Source organism: Ailuropoda melanoleuca, chromosome 2, assembly GCF_002007445.2.
Source record: "Ailuropoda melanoleuca isolate Jingjing chromosome 2, ASM200744v2, whole genome shotgun sequence".
NCBI lineage: Eukaryota > Metazoa > Chordata > Mammalia > Carnivora > Ursidae > Ailuropoda > Ailuropoda melanoleuca.
Genome location: NC_048219.1, coordinates 83,473,936 through 83,489,207, shown reverse-complemented (window position 1 = coordinate 83,489,207; position 15,272 = coordinate 83,473,936). Strand labels below are relative to the sequence as shown.

The following is a 15,272-nucleotide window of genomic DNA, read 5'->3' as shown; positions in this document are numbered from 1 at the left end:
ATTATATAAAATGCTAACACAAACAATGCTTCTATGTACATGATGTAAATGCACATACCAGAGTGGAACTGCTGGGCCACAGGGTATATGTATTTTAAACTTTACTACATTTGTCTTTTAAATATAAGCCTTTAATGCTCCTAGAATTGTTATAATCCACCATGCTACCCTTATCATAATGTTTCCACATATACAGAGATCTATTTAAGGAATGCTTATTCTGTTCATCAGTCTATTTGTCTTATGCACCAATACTTCATTGTGAGTGTCGAAAACTGGGCCACACAAACCCATTCCACGTTTTTCTTCAGGAGTGCCTTGAATTTTTCTCTTCTACATAAATCTACAAGGGTCTTATCGAGTTTCATTTTTGTAAAAGAAGCCACTGGAGTTTTGACTGGCATTGAGTTGATGTTACAGATCTATCTGGAGAAGACTAAAATTTGTATGATATTCTTTAGCTCTAACATAACATAATACAGCTCTCTGCTTATTTAGGTCCTCTTCAGTGTCATTTAATTGTTTTGAACTTCATTTATGTTTTGTTAGGTTTATTTGCAGGAAACTTAAACTCTTGTTCCTACCACACATGTTTTTGGAAAGTGATAATCTCTTGCTGCTTGTAGCTGGTGCAGAGAAATGCTGTTGATGTTTCATATCTATGTTGATCTTTTATTCAAAACTATATACATGCTCTAATTTTTAATAATTTAATACAGATTATCTTAATATTTTTGGTAAATAATCATGTAATCTGTACATAATTACTCTTTTCTTTCTTCCTTTTCAATCCAATTCAATTCTTTTTCTAAAAGGAAAAAAAAAAAAAAAAAAAAAAGGCCAGAGTCCTGATAAACACATTTCTAGAAAGGTGAGTATTTTCCAAGCATGAATCAAGTCTTTTGGTAAATCTTAAAGAACCCTTTTATAATAAACAAAGAAAAGAAGGCAAGAAAACTCACCTTTTTGTAGTAAACTGGGTCCCCTGTCAAGTAGCTGAGGTGGACAAACTCCATATGCAGTGTACCAAATTCAGCAAGAATGCTGCTACCTGCAGATGCCCAGCCCCAGTTTCGCCCTACTCCACTGAATGAAAACAAAGGTAAAAGGAGACAGAATTGGAAAAAGACCAAAACATTTTTTTAACAAATACTTAAACTTTCATTCTCTGAGAAATTATGGTATGTAACACAACAGTTTATTTATATCTAACAGTTTATTATTTAAAAATTTTTTGAATATGTAATGTTTTAAAAATCAAAGCAATATAGAAAAGTGTACAGTAAATATATTTCACCCCAGAAATCTCATCTCTCTTCACCCCATCAGGCCCCACAGATAATCACTTTCGTTAGTTTCTTATGTATTACTACAAAATTTTATGCACATATAAGCAATGCAAATATATATTACTTTCTTCCTTTATTAAACAAAATAAAGCAAAGTACACATACAGCTCATTATCTTGCCTTTTACTCTTAAGATGCACTACAGTGGACTTTCCATATCAGTTCATAAACAATTTTCTTTTTTTACAGCTGCACAGAATTCCATGATATTAATGATTTTCAATTGGAATGCCTCACCCTGGAGGCATATGAAAATGTGTGTGGGAGAGCATTCCGAGTTGTATCAAACCTTGAAGGTGCAATTAGCATTTATTGTGCTAGGGCCAAAGATGTAACATGTTCAATAATGGTCAGCACAGTGTCATACAATAAAGAACTGTCCTACCCTACATGCTGACAGGACCTGTGTAAAAAATTAAGTAAATGAACCAACATAATTCATCAATCCTCTGTTGGTGGTCCTTTAGCATTTTTCTATTATTTTGCTATTAATAACAACTTTCACAGTGAATAATCTTATGTACGTTTCTTTTGTGTAGATCTATCTCTAAGGTATCTTCCTGCCTTTTTTCACCCTGCCTCATAATTAATTGGAAGCTAGACTATATAAATGAAAAAAGCATAGACCCTCTGAGCATTACATTCTTTCTAAAGGTCAAGTTTCTTCTGAAACACAAGCTGAGGGCAGGCAGACTACTCAGGTTTCTAAGGGTAGTCTGTTTTTTGGTGTGTTTTTTTGCTAAGGGTAGTCTATTTCCATTCTACTGCTACTTCTAGGAAGTGGCCTCTGGGATCTCAGCTGGAAGCTTGAGGTGTTACCAAGGGCCCTTCACCTTGGCAGCCTTAAACACTAACTGCTGCCTCCCCAGTACCATGTAGCTATTAAATTTTTTTATTTGCCCTTGAGCCTCTATCTGCTGTTTTCTGCTGGGTTTCCTTGACTCTTGCCCCATGAAATTGTAGAATCAGTCAACAACTTGAGGGAAATCAGTACATAAATTATTGGGCTTTTCCTCTGCAATCTCCTCCTGTCTTGAGATTCTTGTCCCTCGTGCCTCAACCACCCTGACAACTCTATAAGACCTGACCATAGTCTCCTCTGACCCAAATGACCACCACTTCAGGCTTGGCTTTTATGTACCTGATTTAGAACATGCCCTCAGGGAAAGCCAATATTTATATGGAGATGACTTTCTCCTAGGAAGTCCTACCTGAGTTATTTGCTCTCCAAGGCCATCAAATCATTTTGTCTAGCTTTTATGATTGTTTTGGTGGGAGGACTGGTCTGATATAAGGTATTCCACGGTTGGAACTGGAAGTCTAGATTAATTTTTCAAGTAGCATTGTTCACAGGTTATTCCCACAAGAACTCTAAACCATTCTCCAGGGTCTTTTCTACTTTTAGGAGGAAGTAAAAATAAAAGTCTTTCTCTTATTTTATATCCACTTGTATACTGACAATTCAATATGTCATTATTGTTTATCTGTCTTGAAAAAACATTAAAATAGATATTAAGACATTACTACCATGATTAAAGTTCTTTAATTGTTTTGTGCTATTTTTACATTGTCTTTGAAAATATGATAGGCAGGCAAACACCAGGAACAGATTCTCTTGTAGCTAGAAGTGAGAATCAAGGATGAAATATGGATACAGTTTCCAAATATTAAGAGCTTATATTGCTCTGGGAGATACAGTAGTGAACCTAAGGTAGAACATTCGTGCTCCTATACTAAATAAGACCATTTTAAATAGTGATAATTATTATGAAGAAAATTTACTAGAGAAACAATATGGAGTATAGCGACAGAAGTTAAGAGGAAAGCTCTTTATGTATAACATTCAGAGAAATTGTTTCTGAAATGACACAATTTGCACTGAAATCTACATTAAGAGAAGGAGCCAGTGATGAACACATCTGGAAGAAGAGAATTCCCAGTAGAGGAAACAACAAATGCAATGACCCTGAGGAAAAGGAAGGTGGCTGGTGTGGTTAGAGCTCAGGAATGGGGAAGTGAATGATAGAAGATGAGATCAGAGAGCTAGGTTTATACCTATAATCTAGACTACACAAGAATTCTGTAAGGCCATGCTAAATTTAAAAAAATATATATTCTAAGTGTGATGCAAAGTCACAGAGGATTTTAAGAAGTGTAACACCATATTTAAGGAATAAAGCATACCATTTAAAAAGATTACCCAGGCATCAGTGTGATGAATGGATTACAGTGTGGTCAAGTATAAACACAAAGTCCCTAGGAAGTCTAACAGCTTACTCTTCCCTACAAAAACTTTCTGTCCGAAGGTCCCAAAGGAAAGTTTCAAAGTGCGTTTAAATAGTTTTCAAAACACTAAATTCTAAACAAGATTTTTCATGTACTTTACACACACTCAAAGGAACAATCTAAAATGTTAAATTTGATACCTGTCTATATTCTAACAACTCAGAAAAATCTCTAAAATCCCTAAGAAGAAAGATACAGCTCTAACCATAAAAAGGTAATGAGCTGACAAAAACAACCAGATTATAATTTCATGCAAATGCTGTAATTTTTAACTAATCAAAAATAAAAGGTATAGATATTAAACGTACATATATATAGACATGATCCCTCTTGACTGACCACCAGCAACTGGGTTTTAGAAATGTTTGATAAACTGGTGATTTACAAGAGAAATCAACCTAAGTGTCCTACATTGTATTAAATTTTTTTGGATAATTAGTTATCTATATATTGTTTTTATTTTGTTCAAAGTCTGTTGAAAATCTTTAATCGATGAATTCAAGGAACGAAATAAAGTTTTCAGTATATTGCAGTTATTAAAAACAAAGCACTCGAACAGGTTGACACTGACATTTATCTCAGAAAAGGCAAAGGAGGAACTAAAAAACTAAACGACGAAACCTCAATGTATAATTTTTAAATGGAAATATATTGATTTAGAGGAAGACTCTTGATGCAGCTCCTACTTCCAATTAGATGTATTTATATTATATACTTCAGTGGGAAAAAATTGAGATGACCTATAATTTTGCATCAACTAAATTGGAAGAAATACTAAAGTAAATTAAAAATAGAAGTTTTAGGGGTGCCTGGATGGCTCATTTGGATAAGCATCTGCCTTCAGTCCAGGTCATGGTCCCGGGGTCCTGGGATCAAGTCCCACACAGGGCTCCCAGCTCAGCTCCCTCTGCCTCTCCCATGTTCTCTCTCGCTCTCTCAAATTAAAAAAAAAAAAAAAAGAAGAAGAAGAAGAAAGAAAAAAACTTTAAAAAAAAATAGAAGTTTCACACCAAAAAACCCCAAATAATCCAATTAAAAAATGGGTAGAGGACCTGAATGGACACTTTTCCAAAGGAAACATAACAATAACCACATGAAAAGATGCTCAGTATCACTGATCATCATGGAAATCAAAACCACGATAAGATATCACCTCACACCTCTCAGAATGGCTAAAATCAAAGACACAAGAAATAACAAGTGTTGACAGGATGTGAAGAAAAAGGAACCCTTGTGCACCATTGGTGGGAACGCAACTATGCGGCCATGGTGGTAAATAATACGAAGGTTCCTCAAAAAGTTAAAAATAGAACTACCCTATGATCTAGTAGTTCCACTACGAGGTATTCACCCAAAGAATATGAAAACACTAATTCAAAAAGATATATGCACTCCTATGCTTATTGCAGCATTATTTACAATAGCTAAGACAGGGAAGCAACCCAAGTGTCCACCGACAGAGGAATGGATAAAGAAGATGTGGTGTGTGTACACACACACACACACACACACGCACACACACAGGAATAATACTCAGCCTTCAAAAAGAATTAAATCTTGCCATTTGCAACAACTCAGATGGAGCTAGAATGTATTATCCTAAGTGAAGTTAAGTCAGTCAGAGAAAGACAAATACTATATGATTTCACTCATCTGTGGAATTTAAGAAACAAAACAAATGAACAAAGAAAAAATGAGACAAAAAACAAAAACTCTTAAATAAACAAACTGGTGGTTGCCAGAGGAGATGTAGGTGGGCAGATGGGTTGATAAGCACTGAGAAATGTATAGAACTGCTAAATCATGATAAAGTATGCCTGAAACTAATCTAACAACGTATGTTCATTGAAAAAAAAAAAAAATCAGGGGCGCCTGGGTGGTGCGGCGGTTAAGCGTCTGCCTTCGGCTCAGGGCGTGATCCCAGCGTTATGGGATCGAGCCCCACATCAGGCTCCTCTGCTATGAGCCTGCTTCTTCCTCTCCCACTCCCCCTGCTTGTGTTCCCTCTCTCGCTGGCTGTCTCTATCTCTGTCAAATAAATAAATAAAATCTTTAAAAAAAAAAAAAAAAACCAGAAGTTTTATGCAGAAAGCACTCTGAACAAAAGCAAGAGAATGGCATTTGTGAAAATACCCAGTCTAAAATATTTACACATTTTAATATGCAAAAATTTTTCCTACTTTTGAGTAGACTCTGCTCTGAACAACTATAGAGAGAATACTTTCTCAAAAGCATGCAAGAGTCAACTGAAGGTATCAATAATTTCAAATTTGGATAAATGTACAAGGATATGTATGTATTTGTTTAGAAATGGTTTAATTTTGGAAAATCATTTTTGAACAGAACTATCTGAAAGGTCACCCAATAAAATAAAACTAAATTGTCAGTCTTTAAATATTTTAAAAATTAACTTATTTTAGCTCCTCCATTCACTCTTAATAAATAATACACTTTATGGTTACCCTCTTGATATGAATGTTAGAACACACTTTTTAAATTTTGTAAAATGTCAATTATTTTCCCTATGACATCAATTAAGTGGCAGCACACTTTTTTATCTTGTGTACTACCAAAATTTGCTTACCCAATCACCTTCCTCTTGGACATTCAATGTGTACTTACGTTTTCATGAAACATGCTATGATAAATACCATTTCATGTATGTCTTGTTCAGTCCATGCTTCCAATTATTTCCCTAGACTTAAACTGCCTGAGGCAGCTGGGTTAAAATAAACATGTTTTAAGGGTTTTTAATAGATAATGAAAGACGCTTCTTCAAGGATGCTGGATACAAGGAAAGATGTGATGTTAGAATGACCTTCTTCCCACATCCTTATCCACAAGGAATGTTACATTGTTTTTAAAAATTAAAACCTTCCCTTTTTACAGAATATAAGTGCAACAGGTTTAATTTTTATTTTAATATGAAATCTCATTTTTGTTACATTTTCACTTAATTGGGGAAAAGGGAAAGGTCATATAGTCAATGATTTAAAATTCAAAAGATACGAAACAAAATACAGAGAACACACTCAGGGTTACCAGAGGGAAGGGGGGTAAGGGAATGGGGGAAATAGGTGATGGAGAGTAAGGAGGGCACTTGTCGTGATGAGCACTGAGTAATATATGGAACTGTTGAATTACTGTATTGCACATCTGAAACTAATATAACACTGCATGCTGATTATACTAGATTTTAAATAAAAGCTTAAAAAAAAAAAGATAGGAAAGAGCACAAAGTAAAAAGTCACCCTTAGGAGACTTTTAGGCCCAATATCTCTTTCATGTGAACATGATCACACAGTATATACTCTTTTGCATTTGAGTCTTTATGCACCCTATCTCTGAGATTCATGAAACTGCCATCTCGGTAGTTCGGTTCCTTTTATGACAAGGTGGTGTTCCACTGTTTGGATACTAGTTACGTATGCACCTGTTAATAAACACTGGGGTTGCTTACAGTTTGGGGCTATTATGAGTAAGGTTGTTATGAACAACCTTTATACAGACATACGCTTTCATTTCTCTTGGGCATGTAAATACTTTAGAAATAAAATTTCTGGGTCCTATAATAATTCTATTTTAACTGTATAAAAACTGTTCTCCAAAATGGCTGTACCATTTTATATCCCACCAACATAGGTCTATCATCTTTTTTTTGCCACCTACTTTTTATGATCAGTTCTTTAGTCCTCTTTTCCACCTTCATCTGGATTGAGTGTTCTTTAGTATTTCCATGTCTCCACTGGCTTATTTTTGTATGTGTGACTCCTTTATGGATTAGAGTATGTACAATTAACCTACCCCAGTATACTTTCAAATATCACGCCCCTTCACATGTAAACTAATGACATGACAACAGTATGCTTTCACATCCCCATACCATCCTTAGTTCTAGTGTGGTTACACATTTCTCTTCTATATATACTATAGACCTCCAATACAAACTCAGTGTTTGCTTTAAATAGCCAATTATCTTTTAAAGAAAACTCTAAGACCAAAGGGAAAAAGTAAGCCTTTGACATGTATTCACACATTTACTCTTTTACCTGCTTTTCATTTTTTTATATAAGTCTGCCTTTCCATCTAGTGTCATTAAAAGTTCCTTTAACACTTCTGGTAATAGAGGCCTGCTGGAAATAAATTCTCTAAGCTTTTGTTTGGTAAAAATGTCTTAATTTCACCTCATTTTTAAAAAATATTTTCAGTGGTTATAGAATTCTAGATCAGCTTTTCTCTTTTAGCACTTTCAAAATGCATTCCACTGTCTTCTGGCTGGTGCCTCTTCAGACAAGAAGCAAGCAGTACTTCTATCCTTGGTCCCTGTGCATAATGTCTTTTTTGCTGGTGTTAAAAAAAATTTTTTTCATTGATTTTCACCCATTCATTATGTTTATTTTACCTTGTTTGGGTTTCTTCAAGAGTCTGGAATCTGTGGGTTTATAGCTGTTCATCAATTTGGAAAATTTTGGGCCATTCCATCTTCAAACAGTTTTTCTGCCACTCCTACTGCTCCCCACCCCCAACCACTCCCTTATATGCATGATAAACATTTAATATCGTCCCACAGGTCATGGGCTTTGCTCCTTTCATTTTTCTTTCTGTGCTTCAGTTTGGGAGGTTTCTACTGCTATGCCTTCAAACTAATGGATTTTGTCTGATGCAGTGTACAATCTGCTGTTAAGCTGGTCAGTGAATTTTTTATTTCATGTATTTCTCAGCACTAGAAGTTCCATTTAGTCCTTTATAAAATCTCTCTTCTCATTATGTTCATGTTTCCCTTTAAATCCTTGAGCATACTTATAATAGCTATTTTAAAGTCCTTTACTGCAATCTCCATCATCTGTTATTTGTGTATGTTTCTATTGATAATTTTTTACCTCCTGATTATAGGTTACATTTTCCTGAATATCTGAATTTTATTTTTTTCTTTTAAAGCATTTTCAATTTTCTTTTGACAGACAGTTAAATAACTTGCGGACAGTTTAGCTGTTTCAAAGGCTATTTTCAGGTTTTGCTAGGACAGATATACAGTTGTCTTTACTCTGTGGTTAGTTCAGTTCTTTACTAGCAAAGCATGACCTTTCTGTGTTTTCAACCGATGAGACCTAGGGTTCAAAGAAGTGTTTTAATTTTTAACTAGCCAATCTATTCACTTCTTTATTAATCTGATGGTTTTTCAAGTGATTATTTTCTTTTTCTTCCAGGAAAGCAATCATACGCTCTGTTATTAATTATAATTTTGTCTCCAATCCATATCTTCATTTCATTCCTTTTTCTTATTTGGTTACACTTGTTAAAACCTCCAGAAAAATGTGAAATACTTTCTTGTTCTTGATCTTAATGTAATGTCTCCAATATTTCATTAACTCTTTAGTTTAATCAAAGCTGTACAACTTCCATGCTTTTTTCATGTTAGAAATCTTTTGGTGCCTTAGACGATATAAATAAAATCATTCTGTTTTCCTCTAGAATTTATGCCCCCAAAAAAGTACCAGTAAAAATGTAAAAGGTTAAGCATTTTTAAGTGAACTTAAAAGTTCAGAATCTATATAAAAGAGGCCTTATACCTCTACTGACTTGACACAGAATAAGATTTAAATAAATGAAAAGACATAAATTATAGGAAAGGAAGATTTCATGTAAAGATGTTCCCTAAATTAATTTCTAAATTTAGTGCAAACCCAGCTAAACTATAAAGAAAAAATAAATTAGACACAATTCAAAATTTCAGATAAAGAAACTGAATATGTGAGAACAGCTGATACCGAGAAGCAGGATACTAAAGGGGCCAGTCCAACCACCCAGTAAAGCAATTATAGTAAAGTAATTAAATCAATGTAGAATTAAAATAAACACACTAATTAATGCAACAGAATAAAGTCTAAAAAACAGATTCACATATATTTGGAAATGCTTTTTATACTTCATTATATTTTATCATAAAATTATGACTTCGGTAGGCATTGAGAAGTTACTCAGTAAGTTATGTCAGAGCACTAATCTAAGCATCTCAAAAAAATAAAGCTCAATTTTTATCTCCCTTCCGATACTACAATAAATGCCAAAAGGATCAAAGGTATAAAAAAAATTAAACCATTATTTTACTAGAAAATATATAAATCTTCGAAGGAAAACCTTCCCTAAATAATAGCAATAATAGCAAAAAGTATTTGCAACATACATGACAAAGTACTGATTCAGCTAATATATAAAAAGATTTTTAAGGATTCATTTTTTTAATATCCACTAGAAAATAGAAAAGGATATAAAAAAGCTGTGCACTGAATAAAATATACCCAACTTCACTCAAAAATCAGTGAAATGAAAATTAAAATAACGTTTCATTTTGTACCTACCTGACAAATAATAATAAACAGTATTTGAAAAATGTTAGATAACTCTCTGATCCAGCATTCCTACCAAAGCCATACCAACACATGTACACGTACACACACGTACACACACACACACACGATTCCCAACATATGCAGGACATTTCTTCTAGCGTTTTTTAAAAGCAAAAATCTGGAAATAAACTAACAATTCATTAATATCAGATCTATTTTAAATTAATTATGGTACTTTCATAATCATTATTATAAAGTTCTTAAAAAGAATGAGGTAAATATACCTAAGAGTTGATATGGAATAATTTTCAAGACCTACTGATAAGTGAAAATGACAAGTAAACAATACAAAAATGCAAGGGTATGTATGCATATATAAGTACATTACATGTCTGGAAGGATACTCAAGAACTCTGTAATAGTGGCTTCCCTAAAGGACTAGGGGTCTGGAACTGAAGGCTTACTTTATAGTTGAGTATATGCCACTTCAATACATGTATAGTCACCCAATACATGTATTTCTTTTTCTTAAAATATCTAGCTAAATAAAAAGAGTAGAGAAAGTAGGCGGGAGAAGGGGAGAGAGAGGGAAGGAGGGGGAAGAGAGAGAGAAAAAGGAGGGAGGAATCTATTTTATTGTTGCTTTTGTAATCTTAGGAGAAGGAAGTAAAGAAGATACAGTAAGAAAGTTAATTCTGATTCCTACTTAGAAGTGATAGTGGTTTATTCAACAAAAACAGGGTCAGATTCTTGTATATACTGCTTTTTCACCGAATTCATCACAAGTATTATCTCTCTTCAAAAATTCACTTCCCAGAACATCATTTCAAATGTCTGTGTCACAGTCCACTCTACAAACATGCCACTCCTCTGAATTTAATGTACATTTTATTTTCATTAATATAAACTTCACTTCTATGAGCATCCGTATACTCAAAGCTCTGTAAATATTTAAGAACTACTTTGTATTAAGATAAATTTCTAGAAGTGAAATTACAAGGTCAAAGGGCAGGTATATTTCAAAGTTTCTCAAACCTACTGCCAATCTATCTTACAAGTTACTCAAATTTCCAATTCCAACAACTATATGTGGTTCTCATTTCTTCACTTTGCTCATCCTAAATAATACCATTCTCTTTTTGTCAATTTTCTAGGTAAGAAAATACAATCTTATTTCAAATCTAAATGTTTCTGATTACTAAAATGGCTGAAGATTTTTTATGTTTTTGAATTACCCATTCATGCATTTAGCAGCTTTTTAAATAATTGGTGGTATTTTTCTTAACAGTTAGTAAAAGCTATTTGTATATTAAGAATGACACTCATGCTATCAATACCATTACTATTAACATTGTTGTAGTTTGTTATCCCCCTTAAATTTTATTCATGATGTTTTATAATAGCTTTAAATTCAACATGATTGAAAAATTCAAGCGAGGCAAGCATATGCTTAAAATTTAAATATTTCCTGCAGTAAAAAACTGGTTGTTAAATGCCTGTTTTCTCTGCCTCTTTGACTGAGCTCTGCAAATTTTAAGGTATGTAATCTTTTGTTTTACAATTCCACTAGAGTTAGCATACAGTATTATGTTACTTTTGGGTATACAATATAGCGATTTGACAATTCTACATACTACACAGTGTTCATCATAACTGTACTCTTAATACCGATCACCTAATTCACCCACCACCTACCCACCTCTCCTCTGGCAACCAGTTTGTTCTCTTATTCTTTCTTTGTTTTTTAAAGGTCCTAATTTTTAACTATTCACTCCTTCCTCAATAATGAGAGAGCAATCCAAGCTAAGAATTTATCCAAAATCATAGTAGACAATTCCTCTTATAAACCCTTTACTGAACCCTAGGTGATAACAGAACTTCCTTCTGGGGTCAAGCTGAAGAAATTCAGTGACAGACCAGTTTGAGGTTTTTGTGGAGGACACCAAACCTGTTGGCTAGGAAATTTCATCTCTGTGTGGTTCATTCTACTCTCTTCTTAATGGAGTCTTCCATATATGGTTTTCTGTTGGGCTCAGCTTTTATTCTGAATATTCAGTTTAGCTTCATTCACTGTGCTTTTGCCAACCATGTAAGAATCATACCATTGCTTATGAGACTTCTGTCTAGGATAGGTGTTATTTGAATGCAGTCACCATGTTCAGTGTTAAGAATATGGTGGTGAACAAAACAGGGAGGGTTCTGTGGGATGGACGTACACAGCAAGAGAATTCAATCTAATGTAGGGGTTAAGCAACATTGCCTTTGAATATTGTTGCCTTCAGGAGGGCAAAAAGTGCTTCCAAGAAAGTGCTTCCAGTCTGTTCCACGAGTTAGCCCCCCAGAAATAAAGTAACCCTCTTTACTCATGCCCTATGTACATCTTGCTACTTTTTCAGAGAAGAGAAAAGAATTTCAAATACACTTTCAAGATCTTCCTCCTGGGGCGCCTGGGTGGCTCAGTTGTTAAGCATCTGCCTTCGGCTCAGGGCATGATCCCGGTGTTCTGGGATGGAGCCCCGCATCAGGCTCCTCTACCGGGAGCCTGCTTCTTCCTCTCCCACTCCCCCTGCTTGTGTTCCCTCTCTCGCTGGCTGTCTCTCTCTGTCAAATAAATAAATAAAATCTTAAAAAAAAAAAAAGATCTTCCTTCAATCTCCTGATAATAAGATTTATCTCTGTCACTCCAAGGCAAGCTTTCCAGTTAAAGGTTAAGCCTCTTTACAAAATGGCACTTCTGCCCTTTCATAAATCTCCATACTTAAAGGATTATCTAAGGCATTTGGAGGTTCATATATACTGGTTCCCCATATTTCATCACCAGCCCTTTCTCTAAAAGTTCAATTTTCTACCCTACAGTTTCTTATTTCCACATCTTTTTTTGGTTAAACTATTTCCTCCACTCAAAATGCCCTACCCACCTTTATTACCTATTAGTATCATTATCCTTTATAAAAAGCAATTTAAAGCGCTCCAAGAAAACTCCCTGATCTTCCTAAATAAACATAAACTTCCTTCTCTCTGATGATTTCATATCATGTTGCCTACACACTAATGCCTTCTACTTTATAACATAATATTTGGGTACCTGCCATGTGTCATTCCACTGAATATCACAATGCAGTCCTGGCTTGTCCTCTAAAAGTAAAAACTGAGTGAAATCTGTTGCATTTCTATACACTAATAATGAAGCAGCAGAAAGAGAAATTAAGGAATCAATCCCATTTACAATTACACCAAAAATAATAAGATACCCAGGAATAAACCTAACCAATAAGGTGAAAGACCTGTACTTTTAAAACTATAAAACACTGATGAAAGAAATTGAAGATGACACAAAGAAATGGAGGAACATTCCATGCTCATGGATTGGAAGAACAAATATTGTTAAAATGTCTATACTCCCAAATCAATCTACACATTTAATGCAATCCCTATCAAAATACCAGCAACACATTTCACAGAGCTAGAACAAACAATCCTAAAATTTGTATGAAACCACAAAAGACCCTGAATAGCCAAAGCAATCCTGAAAAAGAAAAACAGACTTCAAGCTCTATTACAAAGCTGTAGTGATCAAGACAGTATGGTACTGGCACAAAAACAGACACATATATCAATGGAACAGAAAAGAAAACCCAGAAATGCAGAACTATATGGTCAATTAATCTTCCACAAAGCAGGAAAGAATATCCAATGGAAAAAAGACAGTCTCTTCAATAAATGGGGCTGGGAAAACTGGACAGCTACATGCAGAAGAATGAAACTCGACCACCTTCTTACACCATACACAAAAATAAATTCAAAATGGGTTAAAGACCTAAATGTGAGACCTGAAACCATAAAAATCCTAGAAGAGAACATAGGCAATAACTTCTTTGACACTGGCCATCACAGCTTCTTTCTAGATATGTCTCTCGATTCAAGGGAAACAAAAGCAAAAATAAACTACTGGGACATCATCAAGATAAAAAGTTTCTGCACAGCAAAGGAAACAATTCACAAAAATAAAAAGTAACCTATGGAATAGGAGAAGATATTTGCAAATGATATCTGTAAAGGGTTAGTATCCCATATATAAAGAACTTCTAAAACTCAACATCCAAAAAAATGAATAATCCAATTTAAAAAAATGGGAAGAAGACATGAATAGACATTCTTCCAAAGAAGACATACAGATGAAAAGATGCTCAACATCACTTAGCATCAGGTAAATGCAAATCAAAACCAAAATGAGATATTACCTCACACCTGTCAGAATGGCTAAAATGAACAACACAAGAAACAAGTGTAGGCAAGGATGTGGAGAAAGTGGAACCCTCATGAACTGCTGGTGGGAATGCAAACTGGTGCGGCCACTCTGGAAAACAGTATGGAGCTTCCTCAAAAAATTAAAAATAGAACTATCCTATGATCCAGCAATTACACTACTAGGTATTTACCCAAAAAGCACAAAATTACGAATTCAAAGGGGTACATGCACCCCGATGATTATAGCAGCATTATCTACAATAGCCAAATTATGGAAACAGCCCAAGTGCCCATCTACTTGATCAATGGATAAAGATGATGTTGTATGTATGTATGCGTGTACACACACACACACACACACACACACAAATGGAGTATTACTTAAGCTGTAAAAAAAAAGAATGAAATTTAGCCATTGCAATGAATCATTATATGGGACACCTGAAACTAATATTACACTACATGTTAACTAACTGGAATTTAAATAAAACTTAAAATAAAAGCAGACAGAAGCAGACTGATCCACTGTCAGGAAAGAGACCCAGGTGTGACCTTTTGATATTCAATTTCCTTATCTATAAGTAGAGATAACATTTCCTAAGTATCTATTTCATATGGACATTGTTAGAATTAAATAACTTCACATTTATAAATGTACCTGGTGCTAAATAGATTCATTTTTTGTGCTTCCTACTAAAAAAAAAGGAAAAAAACTGTGTGTTATTCACCCAAAATGTCTATAGTATGTTCCTTAAGAGTGTTCAGCAAAAATTTAAAAATTTAAATGTTATCCTTTACCGAATATTTGATGCCAGTATAAAAAAATACATAACAGATAAAGCAGAGAGTAAACAAGTGAAACGATATACTTATTGTGCCAGATGGACAGAGTCCTAGAAAAGCATAAATTATTAAAATTTACTTAAATAGAAAACAAATTATCTAATATAACTTATTAATTAAGTTATCAAGTCAGCAATATAAAAACTTACTCAAAATAGAATTCTAGACCCAAGTAACTACCAGAAGCTTCTATGAA

At 34.2% G+C, this 15,272-nt stretch overlaps 1 protein-coding gene across 1 annotated transcript in view; it reads right to left on the bottom strand.

Annotated features, from left to right (window-relative positions):
* MAN1A2 (mannosidase alpha class 1A member 2) overlaps positions 1-15,272 on the bottom strand; it is a 189,996-nt gene that overhangs the window by 76,563 nt on the left and 98,161 nt on the right. Inside the window, exon 7 of the mRNA XM_002924539.4 lies at positions 963-1,086. Coding sequence (XP_002924585.1) covers positions 963-1,086 — 124 coding nt within the window. The remainder of the gene's footprint in view (positions 1-962; positions 1,087-15,272) is intronic.